This window comes from Dermochelys coriacea, chromosome 2 (assembly GCF_009764565.3).
Source record: "Dermochelys coriacea isolate rDerCor1 chromosome 2, rDerCor1.pri.v4, whole genome shotgun sequence".
In the NCBI taxonomy this organism is placed as follows: domain Eukaryota; kingdom Metazoa; phylum Chordata; order Testudines; family Dermochelyidae; genus Dermochelys; species Dermochelys coriacea.
The window spans coordinates 12,387,415-12,409,378 of NC_050069.1; the positions used below are offsets into that span (position 1 = coordinate 12,387,415).

The 21,964-nt window shown below is 44.2% G+C and overlaps 1 protein-coding gene across 1 annotated transcript in view; it reads left to right on the top strand.

Annotated features, from left to right (window-relative positions):
* The window catches only part of COL22A1 (collagen type XXII alpha 1 chain), a 328,017-nt gene that overhangs the window by 259,765 nt on the left and 46,288 nt on the right, over nucleotides 1-21,964 (top strand). The window contains exons 32-40 of the mRNA XM_043507305.1: nucleotides 1,118-1,150; nucleotides 6,009-6,062; nucleotides 6,570-6,623; nucleotides 7,759-7,812; nucleotides 9,840-9,893; nucleotides 13,702-13,755; nucleotides 15,020-15,124; nucleotides 16,143-16,178; nucleotides 20,495-20,572. Of these exons, the coding sequence (XP_043363240.1) occupies nucleotides 1,118-1,150; nucleotides 6,009-6,062; nucleotides 6,570-6,623; nucleotides 7,759-7,812; nucleotides 9,840-9,893; nucleotides 13,702-13,755; nucleotides 15,020-15,124; nucleotides 16,143-16,178; nucleotides 20,495-20,572 (522 nt within the window). The remainder of the gene's footprint in view (nucleotides 1-1,117; nucleotides 1,151-6,008; nucleotides 6,063-6,569; nucleotides 6,624-7,758; nucleotides 7,813-9,839; nucleotides 9,894-13,701; nucleotides 13,756-15,019; nucleotides 15,125-16,142; nucleotides 16,179-20,494; nucleotides 20,573-21,964) is intronic.

Below are 21,964 nucleotides of genomic sequence, written 5' to 3' on the forward strand. Positions count from 1 at the left end.
ACATTGGTAGAGATAGTATCAGAGTTATAGGACCTCTAGGGAAAATGTCTGAGATTTGCATATAGTGGCTGTTAGCAAGAGCTGATTGCAGCTGCCCTGCTGGCGTATGGACAGACAGCCTCTCAGATAGCTACGGCCCAAGCCATATAAACCTTCATAGGTCTGTAGCAAAACCTTGAACAGGAAGGTAGTACAGGCTGCAGAACCCTGGTGTGATGCACTCCCTATGGTGAAACCTTCCAAGCAAGCAGGCTTCCTCGTTCTGTATCAATGGCAGCTTCCAAGTGACTGTCGGGGTAGCCCATGTACATCGCAGGGCGATAATCCAGTCACAAAGGCCTGGTTCTGGTCGACAGCTGGGGGAAATGGTCCCAGATGCAGCAGCATGTGCATAGGAATGAAGAAGGCTCTTCTGAACGCTGACATCTTTTGGGGAATCTGTAAGGAGGAGAAGTGTAGCCATCCTTAGTGATCCCAGGGTGGAAGATAATGGACCACCCTCAACCATAGCGCGAGAAAAGCACAGCTCCTATCAGTTTCAATGGAAGTTGCCCTTGCTTACACTAGCCCCAAATTTGGTCCAAAGGGGAAAGTTTAATGAGACTAGAGATGGGATTAAGTGTAAAATTCAGATCCAGATTTCAAAGCTGTTAGAAGCTGGGATTTTGGTTGCGCTCATTATTACTATAGAGCTCCTGTGAAAACTTGGGATTCATATTTCAAATACCCCAACAAAGTTCAGGCATGCTTTGGATCTTTTCTTTCAGAAGAACACTGTATTAGATGAAAGGACCTGCCAACTGAGAGGGAGGGAATCTGTACTGACAGAAAGAAAAGGAGTACTTGTGGCACCTTAGAGACTAACAAATTTATTTGAGCATAAGCTTTCGTGAGCTCACGAAAGCTTATGCTCAAATAAATTTTAGTCTCTAAGATGCCACAAGTACTCCTTTTCCTTTTGCGAATACAGACTAACATGGCTGCTATTCTGAAACCTGTACTGACAGAGAGAATGAAGTCCACAAATGATTAACCTTCTAGGAAAAACACTTTGAGTGGCTTCTTTTGCGAATGTGTTTCTACTAACTTTGTTTCATTTTTTTGGTTTTCTTTCCAGACAGCCCTTTTTACCCCACACCCTCCAATTCCTGTAAGTAACGTATCTAATAAAGACGGCCTCTAATTTATCACCATTTATCTTTGATAGATAAAAAACACTGTGGAATTTTACATGTAATTTAAATACTTTGTACAAAAGAGCTCAACTTGAGTCTGGCTCCAGGCAACGTCAGCACTATGCCCAGTCACCATAAAAATGCAGGCATTGTCCTAGCAACAGCAGCATCCCGACTAACTTTGATTGAGATGCAACTGCATTCTGTCCCATGCCTGAAGATGGTGAGTACTCTCAGATTACACAAGGTCTTAGTATTCTGCTGTGGTCCTGTGTCACCCCTACTTTGCACAGATGTAGATAACTGCATAAGTTGCAATGCAGCAGAGAATTAAGTGTGTAGAGTTTAAGTGACTTGCTCCAGTGTGTCAGTGCAGACACTCTGGGTCTAGTTTCCAGATCTATAAAATGACAGCAATGGCATTTACCATAGGAGAAATCTGCAAATATAATTCCAGGTTTCCATATATCCATAGCACAGAGAGGGAGGGAAGTAGGTAGAGTTAGCTTCACTTTGCAGGTTCACTGACTAAGGCTTAGAAAAGTCCTTATGTGTTGGCACAGAGGTGTAACCCAGTGGTGAGTTGGTGCTACACAACCTCCTTTCTGGATTGGCATGTGAGTTGTTACTCTTACCCAGGGCTCTTTCAACCCAAAGCTCTTGTAACTTTTACTCTGTGCGAGGTGGTGTCAGGAAATAAATCAGGGGGACACGGCCATCCAACCGATAGATGGCTAGCACAAACAGGACAATACAAAAGTGCTTTCACTTAAAGCTAAACTTTACTTAGTCTCAAGCACTTACACACGTCCGCAAAAGGTTAATAAAACACCCCCAATCCTTGATAATTACCAAAGCTGAGTGTGGCTCTCAAGTGACACAGCGGCAGGCTTCCGGTGGCCAAATCTTCCATCTGCCAGTGGGGACTGCAAGATGTATCCAGAGGGAGAGTCCAAAAAGAGTTCAACTACCTCAAACTTTTCCCCCTTATTTATACATTAGATATGTCCCTAAAGAAAACTTGTTACAAGCAGTTTCAATAGTCCAACAAAAGGTTCCTTCTGATTATTGATTAACCAGGTGTGGGTTTTTTCAGAGTTTGCAGCCTTGAGGCCCCCAATAGACATTCCTGGGGCACATCCTGCTCTTCTAAAATGCATGTATCAGCCACTTCAACACAATTCCTATCACGAAGGACAAGGACGCAGGGGTCAAGCTGCCTTCTCTGTGGCACCCAAAGATCCCCCCTCCCCTCCTGCCTTGGTTAAGCTAAGCCTGCTGACTTGGCTGCTTTTAGCAAAAAGCCATAGTGGTTTCAGGCACTTTACTGGTTTGCCAAAGTCTCCATGTATTTTACAGCCCTTACCTACAAAACTTTATCTTAAGCTCATGCTTTTAGCTCTGGAGATCCCTGGTTCAAATCCTGGTGTGTTGGCCAAGAGGACGGCCATCACTGGGGCACTGTGTATGCTCTAAAGGCATAAGTTTCAGGAGGAAGTTAGAAGTTGCCAGGCATTCTTCAGGATACTTCCTGCTGCCTCTCTCACAGTAATGAGGAACCAGTTACAAGGACTGGTAGATCTCAGCAGCAGCAGTCCTTTGTTTACTTCTACATTGTTCTCTGTTAGTTAGATACATTTCCTAAAAGCTACTCAGTTATCGTGAAATATCATGACTAGTTTAAGTGGTTTTGGGTCTGTATCTAACCATAATGGACTGAGTTATGCCTTTAGGACCCAGCCCCCTGTCTGGGAGCTGTGCAGAACTACATTCATGGAGGAGCAGCTCTGGAGGGAATTCCCTACAGAAGGTGCAGTGTGCACCCAATCAATGCCCGGTCTCCTCTTCCTCTCTTTGAGACGTCTTGCATTCTGGGGGCTCTGGAGATATGACTCTGATCATGTCCTGCATAAACCAGGAGGGTAGCAGGCCTCCCTGCAGTCTGCCCCACCCTCTTGCACACTCACAGAGTTGTGGGGCACAAGCTGACTCACTCTGTGTTTTGCCCCCTTTTTTCATTGGGCGGAAGTTAAAAAATATGTAAAAGAAAACAGCGACAGGCAGTTGCTCAGGGGGCTGGCAATAGGGGCTGCTAGTTCCAATCCAGCTGCTAGTTGCAATCCAATCCAACTGTTGGTCAGAACCATCTCATTTCTGTACATTGAGCTGTGTGAAATGAGAGGGTGGATTAAGATCAATTGCCAGGGACAGGGATCCATGTAACATGTAGCACTATCTGGCAGCACTGGCAGTCTCACCAGATTGGCCAGGTGTTCTGATAATTTGGAGGGATCTTGTAGGCGGTCCCACCAGACTAGGATTGAGGCAGGGTAATTTGCTCTGCTTGTATTCTACCTGTTTTTTGGCTATTGTATGACTTTAGGGACAGATTTTTTTAAGGGTATATAGATGCCTAATTCCCAATACCTTTAAAAATCTGGCCCCAAGCCTGGATCAGTATGGTGCTAATGTTCAATTGAAATGTAAACACAGAAACAAAAAGGAGGAAAAAAGACTATTAAATGAGCTGCCTTCTTAGACTACTGAGTGATTATTTCCTCTTGCAGCCTTGGTTTCCGTGGAAATACCTGTTTATATTTACAGTTATTAAGAGCATCCATCTCTTTGATCTTGTTAAAGTGTGTCTATACTTTGAGTATTTTCATCACTCAAGGATTTTAAAAAGTGTACTAGTTTGAAATGTAATTATACTAGTACACCCAAAGTGCAACTACGATATTTGGTTGACGTAAATTTATTAAACCAGTTTGTACTACACCGTTGTTTTTCTGTAGGCCATTAGATGGCAACAGAGACTGTTTGAATAGGATTTGTGTTAACTTGAGTTAAATTATTTATTGCAAACAATATTTATTACAAGTTCAGACTTTTTTTGGTTGGAAAATCCTTTGCAAACAACTTTTGAATTTCACAAATCTGTTGCTAGCAGAAATGATTTGGAAAACAGATCTTGTGAACCATGAAGAACTATATGAACTTTTTGTTTTGACTAGACTTGGTGTCTGACTGGAAACCTAAGTCACATGCTTCTTCTCCTTGACTGAATAACTGAAAGATTGTATACAATGATGTAATGAAAAAAAAGTTTGAATGCTCTTGCCTGAATACATATGTTCACATAAAAATTTGGAACGTCATATGTGGCCTGGTCTTGCACCATTAGAATCATCAGTGGGAGCAGGATCACACCCATAGAGATGTCTAAGGGGAGATATGACTGAGGTCTACACAATCATGACAGGTGTAGAGAGGGTAGATAAGGAAGTGTTGTTTATTGCTTCTCATAACACAAGAACTAGGGGTCATCAAATGAAATTAATAGGCAGCAGATTTAAAACAAATAAAAGGAAGTATTTCTTCACACAACGCACAGTCAACCTGTGGAACTCCTTGCCAGAGGATGTTGTGAAGGCCAAAACCATAACAGAGTTTAAAAAAGAACTAGATACATTCATGGAGGATAGCCAGGATGGGCAGGAATGGTATCCCTAGCCTCTGTTTGCCAGAAGCTGGGAATGAGCAACAGGGGATGGATCACTTGATGATTACCTGTTCTGTTCATTCCCTCTGGGGCACCTGGCACTGGCCACTGTCGGAAGACAGGATACTGGGGTAGCTGGACCCTTGGTCTGACCCAGAAAGGCCACTTTTAAGTTCCTATAGAGGACAGCCATTTCTCCAGTAACTCTATGCCATTCACTTAAATGCATCCAAATAGCATGAATGCATCCATACTGACTGACTTTTCAGAATTCAAAGAAAAGGTGAGTTCCTGCTGCATGGTATTCCACCAGCATGAACATGCGAGGATGTTATAAAGAGGAAGGACAGCAGTAAATTAATCCTAGTGGTCGGTAACACCAGCATACAAAATAATATTCCGATGTTGCAGCAGAGAGGGGAAACTCTCTGAACACAAGAAGTTAATGGGACTCACAGCCAAGAGTGGCTGTGGAATCCACCTCACTGGTGATACCCAAGGTTAGCCCATGTACACCCATCTTTTAGAGATGGGATAGGAATAATGACATTAGTCTTATCATCTTCCAGGCAGATGGAGTAGATCATTGATCAATCGTTACTGTTGATGTTTCATTTCAGACTATCTGGACAATAAATGTACACCAGAGAGAATATTCTTTCACCTAAATATACCAAATTGTAATATTATTTTATGATGGCAGATTGTATGTAAACATTATCTATGAGGGAGAGTAACCATCTTTTTAGCTGAAAATATATTTGGGATAGGCTTAGAAGGCAAGTGCTTTTTCACAGCTAATATACTGAGCTATAGCCACTAATGCACCCCCACTCCCCCAAAACAATCTCTCTTCTGGGATGGAAGGAATGTGTTTGTTCATATATTCAACATGAGTCCTCTAGATCTAGATATCAAGCATGAGTGGCAATGGTAGCAGTTTAACTGAAGAAGATTCTTTCTCTTATTCATTTGCCCTTGTTCCAAAGCGTATTTCATTCATTGGAGGGTCTTAATCTTAGTGGCCACTGAATCTGGCCCTTTATAAAGTTGGAGTCCATGGCCATATTCTGATAACCCTAATGGGATGACCTCTTTTCTGCTTTCAGGTAAAAGGGTGGGTTCTAACTTCAATTCAGCTCATAGTCACTTCATATGAAAAATCCATTCAGCTTTGAGTGCATAATAAGAGATCCTTAACATCAGCTGTCTGTATGGAAAGCGGTCGAATGCCTCTGTCAAAGAACAAAGCTGTCTGACTTTTATCAGCTTAGCCGACGAGATAACTTTAATTTATTTTTCACTCTTTATCTTCCATTGCTTTGCGACAGGGAGAAACTGGGCCAAAGGGAGAGAAAGGAGATCGAGGAAACAGCGGGGAACCCGTAAGTGCACAACAGTATTCCTTCAGAAATGGCTTTGAGCCTCTCCCTGCCCCCTAGCTAATAGAACATGGGTGGGTGTCATATTCCCTTTGGGAGGGGCCCCTAATATTGTAGGGCCTCCTGCTACAGGAGTAGTGACCTGGTGATAAGCAGAGGGCTGGTGAGGAGTTCTAGATAGGATTTTGCTGATGTGTTTATGTGTTTATATATATAAAATCACATTTTAATACAGTTGTTTCAGATGATGTTGCCCTACAAAATTACACAGAGAGTTAGTTTATGGAACTGCAAGTTTTTGTTATTGTGACCCATTGTTCTTCTGCAGCAGTGGTTGGGTATGCTCAAGAGGAATGGGCATCTTCTCCATCATGTCTGAAATGAACCTGAGCTGTTGCTAGCCCTGGACATATAAAATCCCTTCCCTTCCCCAGAGTGGGAAAAATGAGCCAAACCAACATGTGCCAAGGAGAATAAATGAGCTGTTTCCCACCTCCCCTTCCTTTGCAGGGACTGCATGGTGCCCCAGGTGAAATGGGGCTGCCAGGACCTCCAGGACCACAGGTAAGCAACATCGACTACCCTCCCTGGAATGACCAGATAGGTAAGGGATGCTGACTGGATGTAGCTCACTCCACACATTCCCTCCCCCTGGATGCTGAATGTCTGATTCCCCTCTCACACTGCTGTAACTCCATTGACCTCTGTGGCATTAGGTATCTGTGATTAACCCCAGTGCAAAAGAGGAGAGAGTTAAACCCTAAGGGTGACATGCTATCTCTACACTGTTCTGCAAGCAAGAGCTCTAAGACAGCTCTGCCAAGGCATATCTGCCAAGAGCTGAGTGTACTGTGTTTCTGCTGCCCTACGGGGCTAACAAATCAGGGATTGTGATTACAGTGCATTAGCAAGGGATTCCAGGGCAGTGTTCAGATTCAAGACAATTTCTGAATTCTCCTTGTTTACATGAAATGGGTACATAGTTTTAGTCCAATTGCCACTGAAAAATTGTCCAGATGGCAAAAAACACCATTGCAAGTGAGCTCTGATTATCACTCCTGTTGACTATCTCATCAGAAAGGGCAAAGAGTGAATGGGCACAGAGATACCTCTCTCTCCCCTAGACAGGGTCCCTACAGCTTAGGGCTGAAGTATGTTTGCAGGGCAGCATGAGAGAAAGTCACAGTGCTTGTGCTGTGCCTGTCCTGTGGATAGAAAATGGCTGTCGTTCAGATTGCCAGTGTTGGACTGTTTTAAACACTACCATGAACTTAACAAAAAAAGGAAGAGGATGAAGAAAGGGGTTGAGGACAGTGGCAGGCTCAGCAATGCCAAGAAAACAGGAGCTATAATATCACTGAATTCTCTGCTGGTGAAAGTCCACCATGGGACAATGCTAGTCCCATGTAAACCATCAGCGTAGACTTTTGTGGCTCATGGGGCCAATGAAGGCCCTTTGCACAGGAATTCATCCTTAGTGCACTATTATTGTTCATAAAGTTACACCCTGCAAGTCAGGGGCGAAATTCCCCCTGGGGAGAGGGACCATTACAGCTTAGTTAGGATATAGGTGGGAAACATATGCTGGGGATGGCCCTATATGTGGGCATAAATTTCACCCTCTCAGTGAATACCCACAAGTCCCATCATCTAGTGCTGAATAGCAGCCTCCATTTAAGTCCCTTTTCTTTCTGGCCAGGGTGCGAAGGGACAGGAAGGAGCCAGAGGAGAGCCAGGAGTCCGTGGAGAGACTGTGAGTAATTGCTTCACTTAGGGCAGATCTCGCAATGGGAACACACCTGAAGGGCTTCAGAAGTAGCTGCTTGACAGACTAATAATCTCAGGATGATCCTGTGCAGCGTACGCTCTGATCTGCAGCTAGGACAAGAGCTGCTGCTCCGGGTGAACAGAAATTCAAACCATTCAGCTGCACCCAATGGATTGTTGCTCCAATCAGTTCAACGGATGTGGTTCCAGATTGCCCATTTTTGGTTTGTGAAGTCTGATTCTTAGATGAAACCCCCTCCTTTCCAGTCAAGGCACTGGTTGTGCTCATTAATGCACTGGGATGGCATTCAGGCACAGGCTACCATCTGGCGCTGACAGCTCATGTCTCATCAAGAGCCACCACTCATTTTTGTTCTTGGTTAGCTTTACACTCCTTCTCCTGCCTGATCAATTCAGGATTTATTTTTTATAATGAAGACTCATTACCATAAACCCACCCCACCCACTTGTGTGTGTGTGTGTGTGGGCGGGGTGGGGGGGATGTTATCTGAGGCTGATCTGATCTGACTTCTGCATATAGAGAACAGAAATGACTCAGATCCCAACTTACCCCCAAATGGGCAATTTCATACTCCTTTCTCAAGCAAAGGTCAGTAGGAGAGGAAGTGCTGAATAGAGTGCAAGGAATTAGACGAACAGTTTGGGGGAGCCTTAGATCTGGTGAAGGCCAGATATGAGAAAATGTCCTTGCATTGATAAACACTGTCCTGTCAACCCAGTTATGACCTGTTGCTACCATGACTTCTCTTCCGTTGAAGTCCATCAGGCTACTCCTAGGCCTTCTTTACGCTCGTGGTAGCGTATAGGGGAGGTGTAGCTAGATGCCGCAGAGGAAAGCAGGCTGCGTCCACACGACGGCATGTAGCTACTCACAGCGGTGAAAGGCTCTGGCAGTGAGGAGGCAGTGGAGAGCTGCTGGAGCCTTTCCCCGTTGCCTCCCTGTGCCAGAGCCTTTCCCCACAGCTGGAGCCTTTCCCTTCGGTGGGGAAAAGCTCAAGCAGTGAGGAACGGCCTGAGTCTTTCCCCACTGTCTCCCCCTGCTAGAGCCTTTCCCCGCTGCAGGAAAAGGCTCAAGCTGTGAGACAACACACCGCTAAAAACAGAAGTGTAGATGGGGAAGGCACTGCATGGGTGTGTAGAGAGCTGTGGAGGGTACATGCCCTAAAGTTCTGGTGTTTCTTTACTTTACTGACAAGTACCTCATCTACACTGCTGTTTGTACCCACGCTGGGCAGGGGGGTACTCTACATCGCTGTAAGCGTAGATATAGCCTCAGTAATAGTAATAATAATGCTGTCTAATACCCAGTTGCAATGTTGTATAAAACCTAGTCCTTTTACAGCATTTTTCATCCATAGATCTCAAAGGAGGTTGTATCATTATGGGCCTGACCCACAGCCCATTGAAGGCAATGTGAGGCTTCCCATTGACTTCCTTAGCCTGTAGATCGGGCCCTGTAACTGGTTACAGAATTCGGTCATTAATTGACAAATGAATGTAAGAAAGTTAGAAGTGCATCTGACCATTCCTTGTGAATAGAAGCCTTTGTGTTCTTTGCCTACCAGTTCAGAATATTCACAAGCTCACTAAATATACAAAAAGGCAGGGAAAGGGTAGAAATGTCTGAGAAGACTATTTTGTTGCCCTGGATCCTATATTTTTGTGATAAATCAACATCATTTCATCTGATCTGATAATGTATATTTTATTTTCAGTGCTATAGTTTTTTTCCAAGCTGATGGAGCATCTGATCTGGATTTAGGATTTATCATGGTGATAGACAATTTTGAAATTCCAAAGGGATGTTTTAATCTGTTTTGTACTGTTGAATCCTTATTCAGATTGTAAGATCTTTGAGGCAAGTGTTATCTCTTACTATATGCTTCTATAGCACCTCGCAAAATGTGAACTCCGATCTCATTTAAAACTTCTAGATCCTATGGTAATATAAATAAGAAACAATATTTTTCAAATTTTGTTTTCTTCAAACAGGGTGCTCCTGGATCTGTTGGGTCCCCAGGTCCACAAGGCTCACCAGGAAATGTGGTATGTATTCGTCCATGGATTTATTCCCCATCTGTGCCCTGCCACATTTCTCTTACTCGGTTCTTTGGTTTCCATTTCCCAGGGTCTACTGCTGTTGTTTGTTACAGGTGGTTTCATTACAGCCTGTTACTCTCTTTGAGAGACTCAGTAGACATGGACATCTTGGGAGTGGTATATTCAACAGGACAATTTCATTATCAGGCGCTGCTTCCTGGTCAGGCCTAGTGGTTGGAGCAGAGGTCAACGCTGGATGTCAGGTTGGGACTGGGCCAAGGGTACAGCTGGAATTGAGCCAGGGACAGGCCAGGATCAGAACCCAGATCAGAGTCCCTAATCAAGCCAGAGTCCGAACTGTAGCCACAGTCCAGGTGCATTCCAGGGGTTGAAGCTGGGTAGTCAGAGTCCAGGGACGAGCAAAGTCAGTACCGTAAAAAAGTAAAAACAGGGATGGGAGTGAGGGTCATAGGTTGAAAAGCAGGGATCCAGAGGGGGACACCGAGCAAAGAATCCTGGACAGTCCCCACTGCTCCTTGAAGGCATCCAGGGAGCCAGTGGACATGGTCCAGAGGAACTGTACCCGGAGACATGACTTAAGGGAGGATCAGAAGTAGGCCCCACAGTTGTAGAGCACCTCCCCATCGAGTTTCCCCCTCCTGGTATGGAGGACGGCCACTTTGGCCAGTGCCAGGAGGAGGTTGACAAGGAAATCTTGTGACTTCATGGGGCACAGATGGGGAGTGCATAGATCAGGATGTGTGGGGGAAAAGTGCAGCCAGAACTTAGGGAGAAGGTTTTTGAGGAGCCAGAAGAGGGGCTACAACCTGGTGCATTCAATGTAGATGTGCGCCAGGATCTCCCTCTCGCTGCAGAAGGGGCATGTGTCGGGGGAGGTGGTGAACTGCACCAAGTACATGCCCATGCTCTCAATTCTGTGAAGGAGCCACCAACTAATATCCCAGGCGGGCCATGGGACTAGGGTGGAATACGGACTGGCCCACCACGGGTGGTAGGAGGTCCCACCACTTGGTGTCAGAGCAGGACTCAAGCATGAGGAAATGAAGGGTGTGGAGCACAAGTACATAGAGCTCTTTTCTAGGCATAGTCTGTAAGCGAACCAGCTTTCATGTCATGCAGCCTGTTCCGGTGGTGTGTAGGGGGTGGCTGAGGATGCTCAGCGGGCAGGGGCCCGATGGCAAGGTCCAGAGGGCCAGGGGTGATGGGCGGGTGGGGAGCAGCCTCCCAAAGGACCCGCTCAAAGAAAGTGAGAGAGGCAGGTGCTAAGGCTGCCCTCACTTTCTGGACCATCTCAAAGAAAGTGAGAGAGGCAGGTGCTAAGGCTGCTAACCAGGGGATGTGAGGGGTGGAGAACCCCATGTGCCAGCAGAGCACCAGGGGATCCACCCAGTCTGTCTATTCGTAATCCTGGAGGTCTCTGATCCTGGTGGTACCAGCCAGGACCAACCTCTGCTGCACTGAGGGAGACTACACCACCCACACACCAAGGTGGAGGTTGTGTAGCAGGGGCTCCATGAGGAGGTCCCCCACCTCAGCCGCCGCTGCAGACCTGGTCGCCAAGACTAGCTTCCTGGCCTTGGTAAAAAAAATGGCAGCTCGGAACGGTCTCACAGGAGGTTCCTCAGATGGAGGTAAAAGAGCTGCCAGTCGTATCAGAGCCCTCGGAGGTGGCAGAGGAAGGCGTGTGCCAGATCACTCCATGCCAGACTGCCAGCACCATAGAGGAGTCTCTGCAGGACCTGGAGGTGGAAGTCATGGACCTGACTGCGGAGACAGAGAAGGACCTGTCCAGCCTCCTCCAGGGGGACATTCGGGACTCCTGCAGAGACCCAGTACAGCCCTGGCCAGAAGAACACCAAGCTTTTCTTCTGGAGGCAGGTCAGGGTACCCAAGGCAGGTTCAGGATGTGGAGGCAGTGCCAGAGCATGAACAGGACCAGCTGGTTAAGCACCAGTACCCTCTCGCACAGGGAAAGGCACTGGAGCAGTCCTGTCCGCTCCTCAACCACTCAGCAACCCTGATCTCCAGATCATGCTAATTCTCCAGTGGGGAGGGATCGGTGGCAAAACGTTAGACACCCAGATAGAGTAGCTGGCCCATTCTCCCCCGGATGGGCTGGAGCGCAAGAGAAAGGGAGCTCTCCTGCCACCTGTCCCCGACTACCAGGACAGAGCTCTTGACTCAGTTGACCCAGGTGGAGGAGGCTGCTGAATAAATGGCTTGGCAGGCCTCCACCCACACTAGGTCACCCAGGTCCTGGACCACGAGCAGCACGTCATTGGCATATGCCAACAGGACCAGCCGCTGTTGGAAGGAAGCAGAGCGAGCAGCCCTAGTTTGGCTGCGGGTTTGCCTCACACTCACCAGCACTGTATCAACAAGGATGCACCAAACTGATTTGTGTCCTCATCGAACTGCCCAATGCAGGGTTTGCCACCAGCTCTCCCAAGAGAAAAAAATTTCTTTCTCTTTGTTGTTGAAACTAGGATCAGTTCAAAGATTTAAGGATTGAAACGCTCAGATCCCATTTTCACTAGAATACCATGTAATCACTTTAATTGGCCCAATTGTGCAACCTTTACTCAAACAAGTAGGGACATTGAAGTTAGGTTTGCTCAATTGAGTCTTTCATGTTTGCATGTAAGTCTTTGGCTAGATTCTGCTCTCACTTCCACCAACGTAAATCTGGAATAATTCCATTGGAGTATCTCGTATTACTCCAGTTTTACATCTTTGTGAGTTGAATAAGGGTTTGAACTTTTACATGCAACATGCACGGAACATTAGCTGTGCAAATGAGAGCAATAGAAGAGCAGTGTGATGTGATAGGTGCTAATAGACAATCCAGTTTACTGTCTACTAGTTATCTCTGCCATTTCTAAATTGGGCTCTATTAACATAATGAAGATACTTTACATATTCAGGAGCTTGGCTAAAGGAAGCTGAAGTGGGAAAATATAATATTCGTGTTGATACTGTCGTCTAACTTGCAATCAGAACAACAGATACAAGCCAACAGAATGAGCTATAGTACTAAATGATGCTGGAATAACTCCAAATAATTGCACTGCTCAGTGATGAACTCAAACAGAGACCTCCCCTGGCCTTACTGGTGGGGTTCAGTTCATTCCACAACCTCCTGAAAGCATCTGTCTTGAAAGACCCAACTCACAAGCCTTGTCCTTGTTTCATCTTGGGAGAAAGGAATATTATGTTGTTTGGTTTGGAGGTAAATCACCTATGGGTCTAAACTATAAAGAATCAAAGAAGTTTGATATCATCCTATCTGCCTATAATTTAAAGAGAATGAAAACTTAAATGTAAGGGTAAAATTAACATTGAGTTAATCCCAGGAGTGTGTTGAATTTCCCCATTATACTGACTATGGAGGGCATCAGACAAAAATAAACCTGATGAGACTTTTGGTTGTAATGAGGCTTTCTAGTATCTCTGCTCTCTACAGTTATGCTTTCTGAGTTATTTTCAGCAAACCAGGAAGTGCCAGGAGGATTTTACAGAGAGCGGAAATGTATTTTGGTTGCGGGAGGAGTGACGTACAAAACTGGGACTAACTCAATTTTCACTTTAGCTTTGCAGTTCATTCTTACATTGAAAATAACATTTTCAGGCAGCTGATAGAGATCTCTTCTAGTTCATTGTTCTCAGGATTACAGGTTGTCTATACTGGGAAAGGGGAGTGACATAAACCAAGATGTATAAAATTGCATTTCCTTTAGAATCAAATACCACCTGAAATAACGGTTTTAAACAGTAGCGTTCTTTTTCTCCAAAGGGCATCCCTGGAGACGCTGGCCAGCCCGGAAAGGATGGACAAAAGGGTGAAAAGGTACAGCAGTTCTTTCATGTCTGTCAGATAAATGTGTATCTGGACTTGCAGCACTCTGAACTGTGACCAGGATTAACAGATTTTAAAGCCAGACAGGATGATTAGCTCATCAAGTGTGTAACACAGGCCATAGAATTGCATTTTGCTCTTCCTGTATAAACTACCTAGCAATACTAACAGGACAGGAGCTCTTGAAGTGAAAAGGCCACCTTAGCTTTTCTGTTAGATACAGTGATGTCATTGGCTTGAAAACACATCCGCATGGTGATTGTGCCATGATTGTGGGGGATTCTATTCTGTTTGTTTCTCTCTTGATAATTATGTTTAAATCTGTAAATCCCCAGCTGTAAGCAAAACCTTCTGGCACCGGTTAGGCAAGCTGAGGCTTCTGCTTTCATACCAAGCTCTTTTAATTGTATAGTTCCCTTATCCTCCCAACCCACCCTTCCCTCCATTTGTCTGTCTCGTCTGACTGTTATGTCCTGCCTGACACCTGGACTGTAAACTCTCTGGGGCAAGGACTGTCTCCTTTATTACTTGCCTGTACCAAGCCTATCACAATGGAGCCCTGATCCTTGATTGAGGCTCCATAATAGAAATTATTAAAAGTAACATCGACCTTAACTGCACACAATAGAAGGATAACAATGCAAAATATAGACAAGTCCCACTATATCAACCCCTCCCATCAAATCACCATCCATGTTCCCAGTGTTCACCAGATCCCTCAATCTACTTAAAACCCAAATGTTCCCTGAATTAAATGTGCCTTCTAGTATGTTTCCAAAGTTAGCAGGGTGGAGTCACAATGGAAGAGCGAAGAAAAAGGTGTTCTAGAATTGAAGACCTCTCACTGACGGAAGAGGGAGGAAAGGATGTTCTAGAATTGAAGACCCCTCACAAGGAACGCCCTGCCACCCTTCCTTTCTCCCCACCTGTTGAAGCAGAGGGCTAGTAACTCAAGCTCTTCTGCTGAGTGTAACGGCATCAATATTACACAGATTGGAGGAGTCTTTAACATAGCCACGCCCCAAACCATTTAGGGCTAACATTTTCTTTTAAAGGAGAGCATTTGATATAAAGGCCAAGATACATCATCACATTCTTATAGCATAATAAAACAGGGCTTCCTATGACCCTGAGGAATGTTCTGCCTGTAAAATTAAAGACAAGAGCCCTGCACATTTTTATCCCCATGGGATATCTGGTCCAAAAATGGACCTTAGCTCTCAATTCAGATGCATCATTGTAATGTCTTCTACAGGGTGACCCAGGAAAGGAAGGAAAACCAGGTCTACCTGGGCCCTTGGGTGAGGCTGGCCCTGCTGGAATACCTGGCTTACCAGGGAAGGGTAAAGATGGAGAACGGGTAAGTCCTCTTGCCACACTCTGCACCCAACTAGAATCAGCAGAAGCAGTGTATGAAATATAACTGCATAATATTGCAGTGCAGCATTATATTATTACCCACTGACAGCAGGCCACCATTTGAGTGGATGCGGCTGCCAATATCAGCATCTACAGCAAGCTTGCTTGCCTTCAGCGCTGTGCCATCATGTATTCTGTCCATATCTGCCCAAGCTCCAACCTCACGGATGGGCAGTCTCTCTCTCTCTCGCCTAATTACTATTTCAGTAGTTATCCACAGGGGAACAGCTTCAACAGGAGAGATTGATTGAGCCCCACAATTGAATACCCCATAGCTCAGTGGTTAGAGCACTCTCCTGAGAGGTGAGAGACCCCCCAGTTCAAGTCCTGTCTCCCTCTCCAGCAGAAGAGGGTATTGAAGCTGGGTCTCCTATATCCCAGGTGAGTGCTCTAACCATTAGGCTAGAAGTTATAAGGTGGGCTCCTCCACCACTTGCCATTTTCAGTGTAGTGAGGCAGGTACCAGGCACCTAGCTCAGTCCCACAAGATACACCTTTGGTGCCAAAGCCACCTGACTCCTAATGGTGGATTGCCATTTGTGGATCACTAAGCAGAGATGGACACATCCCTGAAGCCTGGACATAGGTACCTATCTCTGAGGGTGGGGCAGAGCTTAGCACACACCCCTCTGGTTGGAATCTCCCATTAGGCAGTTCCCCACCTAGTGTACTGGCTTTTATGGATAGCATTCTTAGGTGTCTATCTTTCCCCATTCATTGTATGTGTAGCCTAGGCTCCTAACTCAGCCTTTGTGGATCAGGCTTTGTTCCTGTGATTTTCTAGATGCCTAAAAGTTAGATGCTCAGCATTGCAACTGCTAAGTTCCTTCATGGATCCCACACACAGCCACTAGAAATACTAGTTTGACGTAAAAATCATTTTTTTGTTTATTTTGCAAAGGCCAAGCTTCTGCTTGGCAAGGATTGACTGTTTTTCCCTTTTGGTTATGGCTCTTTAGGGTGAAAGAGGCCTCCCAGGACCCTTCGGACACAAGGTAAGCATTTACCTCTGTCCCATTGAGGACTACTTCTCAGAAACCAGGACAAGTTTGCACATTGTCACTGGAGCTGGTGGAAAATGTAATTGAAAATATGGTCCATTTTTCACTGGAAAATATTTTTGATGAGACATTTACTAAAAATCTTTTCCTGATTTTCAGTGGAAAAAGTTTGCAACAGAAACTTCATTTATTTTCTGTGTAATGCCTCTCTGGTTGTGTACATGCAAATATTAGGATATGAAATAACTTGTTCGCTTTCCACATATATCATTTTATATCTCTCTCTATAAAGCTATAACTAAGATTGTGGGCCAAATCCTGCCATGCTTACTGAGACAAAACGCACACTAACTTCCCTGTCAACCTGAAATCCATACAGTCAGAGTCATTGCAGTTAACCGGGTGAGCTGCACTTTAGATCCCTTTGCAGCACCTAAGGTGTACCCCTCAGATGACAGGTATTGTTTCCTTCACCACCTCTCTGCTGTTCAGCTGCTCTTGGGGTGGATCTCTGGGTTACAGCTTCCACCCACTCCCTGCCATTTCCCAACTACGTTAACACAACGGGCCCAACTGTATTCAGCACCTGCAGGAAACTTCCCTCTGGCAGCCTGTGAACAGAGGCTGGTTAAAGTGACTGAAAACAGCTTCAGAATGAACATTATTTATTCACCCAAAAGTAAGTGATAAGCAGAGAAAAGACTTAAAACAACAGAAGTTTGTCTACATCTGATCTTGCCTAAATGTTATGCTTTCAAGTTCCACTTAGCCCAGGTACTTTGGTCTCTGGGTGGGAGAGACAGACAACCTTGCATTCTTCGCTTGTCTCAGTGTCTGTCTGTGAGCATCTTACCAGAGTAGCAGCTGCTGGCAACTCCCACTTCCCCTCTCCCTCAAGAAAAAAGTTTTAAATTGTTTATGCTCCTTTTGATCTCTAGGCTCTATCTTTGGCAAAGCAGTTGTGTCATTTAGGCTGGCATCTGCGAAGACCATCTCCCCAGTTAATGACCCAACCATTGTTCCCTTGAAGTTGTTTACCCAGAACTTTCTTATCTCTGCTCACTGTTTTTTATGTCTTGCTCTTCCTATTAGCCCTTTTAAATTCTACAGCTTTGTGGTCAGACAGAATGCAAATAATATCAAACTGAGGTACATATAATCATAAAAATAATACAGCTGTCTCCCCCATTCTCCACAGACATTTTCAAAGCGGTGGACATGGGAAAAGAACAAAATCTATTGTCCCTGAAACAAACTGCAGTTATGTAGCCAAATTATCATTTTGTGGCTTTCACCTGTTGCACTGTTTTTGAAAATATGGTCTTGAGACTAAATATTAAATTTCAGAATTACCACATCACCTTTACTAAACACATCCAGTTTTGCTGCAGGTCTACAAGAAATTAACAGGTTTCAGAGTAGCAGCCATGTTAGTCTGTATTCACAAAAAGAAAAGGAGTACTTGTGGCACCTTAGAGACTAACAAATTTATTTGAGCATAAGCTTTTGTGAGCTACAGCTCACTTCATCGGATGCATTCAGTGGAAAATACAGTGGGGAGATTTATATACACACAAAGAGAACATGAAACAATGGGTATTACCATACACACTGTAAGGAAACTGATCACTTAAGATGAGCTATTACCAGCAGGTAGGGAGGGTGGGGGGAAGGAAGAAAACCTTTTGTGGTGATAATGAAGGTGGGCCATTTCCAGCAGTTGACAAGAACATCTGAGGAACAGTGGGGGGTGGGAGAGGGGGAAATAACAGAACGCCACTAGCCATCACCTTCAGCCCCAAACTAAAACGCCTCCAACGCATCATCAAGGATCTACAACCTATCCTGAAGTACGACCCATCACTCTCACAGATCTTGGGAGACAGGCCAGTCCTTGCTTACAGACAGCCCCCCAACCCGAAACAAATACTCACCAGCAACCACACACCACACAACAGAACCACTAACCCAGGAACCTATCCTTGCAACAAAGCCCATTGCCAACTCTGCCCACATATCTATTCACGGGACACCATCATAGGGCCTAATCACATCAGCCACACTATCAGAGGCTCGTTCACTCACACATCTACCAATGTGATATATGCCATCATGTGCCAGCAATGCCCCTCTGCCATGTGTCAAACTGGACAGTCTCTACGTAAAAGAATGAATGGACACAAATCAGACGTCAAGAATTATAACATTCCAAAACCAGTCAGAGAACACTTCAATCTCTCTGGTGCCTTGATTACAGACCTGAGAGTGGCTGTTCTTTAACAAAAAGCTTCAAAAACAGACTCCAACGAGAGACTGCTGAATTGGAATTAATTTGCAAACTGGATATAATTAACTTGGCTTGAATAGAGACTGGGAGTGGATGGGTCATTACATAAAGTAAATCTATTTCCCCATGTTATTCCCCCCCCCCCCCCCGGTCCACTGTTCCTCAGACATTCTTGTCAACTGCTGGAAATGGCCCACCTTGATTATCACCACAAAAAGTTTTCTTCCTTCCCCCCACCCTCCCTACCTGCTGGTAATAGCTCATCTTAAGTGATCACTCTCCTTACAGTGTGTATGGTAATACCCATTGTTTCATGTTCTCTTTGTGTTTATATAAATCTCCCCACTGTATTTTCCACTGAATGCATCCAATGAAGTGAGCTGTAGCTCACAAAAGCTGATGCTCAAATAAATTTGTTAGTCTCTAAGGTGCCACAAGTACTCCTTTTCTTTTTAAGAAATTAACAATATTCTTCTGGCATGAGCTGGGTGATGTTTAGAGCTTAGGAGAGATTCTTCGGAAGTTCTCTATTTGGACTGATCAAGTCATAATCAAGAGCTAAGCAGGAAACAGGATCTTCCTTGAATAATGAAATAGATTTAAGAATACAAAACTATTTTTAAGCAGGAATATAGCTGTATAAAGAATTGATCCAGCCATGTCTTATATTCCTGGATAAATCTACCTATCTCTGCCTCTTGCTGATTCTGTTTGCTACATTCTTCACTGAATGGCTAAATTATATCCTCTTTTTCTTTTTTTTCTTTTACAGTTCAGAATGCACAAGCAGTAATGCAAAGAGAACTATTATTACAAAAAAGAGAGAAAGAAACATATTAAAACAACCAAATGAAACCTATTATTTGATATAAAATAAAGATGTTAGGAAACTTACTGTGCAGGGGAAAACGGCATGCACTTTTTTTTGCAGCAAAGCTGTGTTCTTGAACAAAATACCTCTGGCATGAGGCTATAGTTCCCTTCTGCAGTGAAGTCTGTTATAATGTCTTCCTCACTGCAACATGTAAAACTGAGCAATGTGATTGCATAGCAAGCACCAGAGCAGGATATTTTCTGCTTCTTTCTTAACTCTCCCTTCCCAGTGTTCATTAAAACATTGTCAAACAACTGTCCAGACTTTTTCCAGTGTATATTATTGACAATTTAATTTTTAACAATGAGGTCTTTTAGATTGTGGAATAGTCTCTTAAAGGATAGGGTTGAAAGTCTATCCCTGCATCATCTAAAACTGCACTGGAAAAAGCACTTAACAATATACCATAGGGAGCAGCCCGCAGTGATAATGGAATGGGCAAGTTTAATCTATGACTCAGTAGTTCTTTTCCAACTCTAACGTCTATGATCTTCTGAATAGATACCCTATAGTTACTTGTATGTGCAATCTACTATAGGAAAGTAGGTGGTTGCTCACAAATATGATGTTTTCCTGTGCCTCACAGAATACATGTTATCCTACAGGCAATTGGAGTTCCTAGTATAAAACCACTCAGAAGCAGCAGTATTATACACTCTATTGTCCCAACAAAGATGTGAGGTTCTCACCTGGTCTCTGTCTATCAAGTCAACCCAGTTAGCAAAAGAAGGATCTTGATGGAAATTGGATGCTGTATGCTAGCTGACCCACATACTGTGAAACCAAAATAATTATGGGCCCTGTGCTCCCACTCTGTTGTGTGGGTTGGCATGCAGCTGAATCATGCATATGCTCAGAAAACTGGGCTGACAACTTTGTAAAAAGGAAAAGTAGTTTCAGGATATGACAAGTTGTCAGTGGATTTTTCCCAGTATAATGAATCAGTGACTGTTCCATGTCCCTATGCTATCATAGATTGAGACAGCTCCCATGCAATGTATTAATAATTACTGTGGAGGTTTCATGTAGGATGTGCAGGAAATATTGGTGATATTTTCTGAGCTGTAAATTAGTGTTAGACATTGGTCACCTTTCTCAAACATATAGAATCTTGCTGGCTCGTAACCCTTTCCTCTCTTGCTGTTTCAGGGAGATAGGGGAGTTCCTGGTCTTCCTGGCCAGCCAGGAGACAGAGGTGCACCAGGGGTTGGAGTAGCTGGACCTCCTGTAAGTACTAAGCAGACCTCACTCACTTGTGGCAAGACCAGGACACGCCCACTATCAGCTGCTAGGATGAGCACTGAGCTGTGGGGTGAACGCCTTTACTGTTCTCAAAGTGGTTAATATCAGTTTCTGCTGCTCCTGAAATTATCTGTGTGGTTTTGTCACATTGGCACTGTGTGACACCAGAGCTCTGTCATTATACACTGAACACAGTATCTTTTGGGATATGTGCATTTCTGTTGCACAACATGTCTTGCTATCTATTTAGCTACCGTACAGATTATCATTTAACACCAATAGACCACAAGTGAAATTTCCACTGGGAGAGTGATGCCCTTCTGACTTCATATTTCCCCAGCTCGCATGTTGAGTCCAGATAAGATACAAAAACTAGAAACGTTTTTTTCAATAAATACCATTATTTTCCTTCTTTATTAAGTTTTAGAAAATTGAAGCAAATGATTAAGCATTCTGATTAGCAAGTCTATGTTGTTGTCAGACATCTTAATAAACAGAAAGATACAAAAGTATTTTAAAACCAGATTTTCAAGAGATCCACATTCCCTTTAAAACTTCTTGTTTGTAGTATTCTGACTATTTAAGTGTATATAATACTTTTCAATTGAGATTTATTTGAATCATGTGCAATTATGCCCCTTTGTGCCCACAGCTCTGTCTGCTGCCTTCACCTTTGGAATTTTCTCCCCTTTGATAGACTACAAAGTACATCTTTTGGACTATGCTCTAGACAATTTGGGGTTTTTTTTATGGCACTGGGGTCTGATCCTGCCAGGTAGTGAGTGTGTCTGATCCCTGATAATATCAATGAGGTCTGAGGACACTCCTCATCTTTCAGATGCTGCTCAGAATCTTGCAAATTCAGGCCCCAGGTGTGTAAGTGTGTAAACAGATTACATTCTTAGTCACACCCATTAGAAGATAGCAAACATCCTAAAATCCTTTGTAACCATCTGTGCATCCCCACATACTGTGTCTTAGGATAGTAGTCCCTACTCCAGTCAATACTTGCCAACAATACCCTGCAAGGGTATCTAGATTTTCCACTTTCTCCTTATACCTGGAACAGGAAATAACTCTGCTATGGTAAGCTATATCGTTGTGTAGTAACTGATGATAAATGCTGACTGATGATAAATGACGACTCTATAGTTTGCATTTCCCATGCTGGGGACTTCTTGTTTTAGAGAAGATCAGGCAAAAGGTCAATCATGTAATACCCAGTCTCACTCGTAAAAACATAATGAGACCTGCACCATGGCCTCTGCTTTACCCAAGGGGCACACGCTATTCAGGATGTGCCAGGATTTTAGCTAGTACGTTGGTGAGGCTTAGTGATTTGCTCCTGCTCTGGCACATATGAAATCCTGTTGCCTT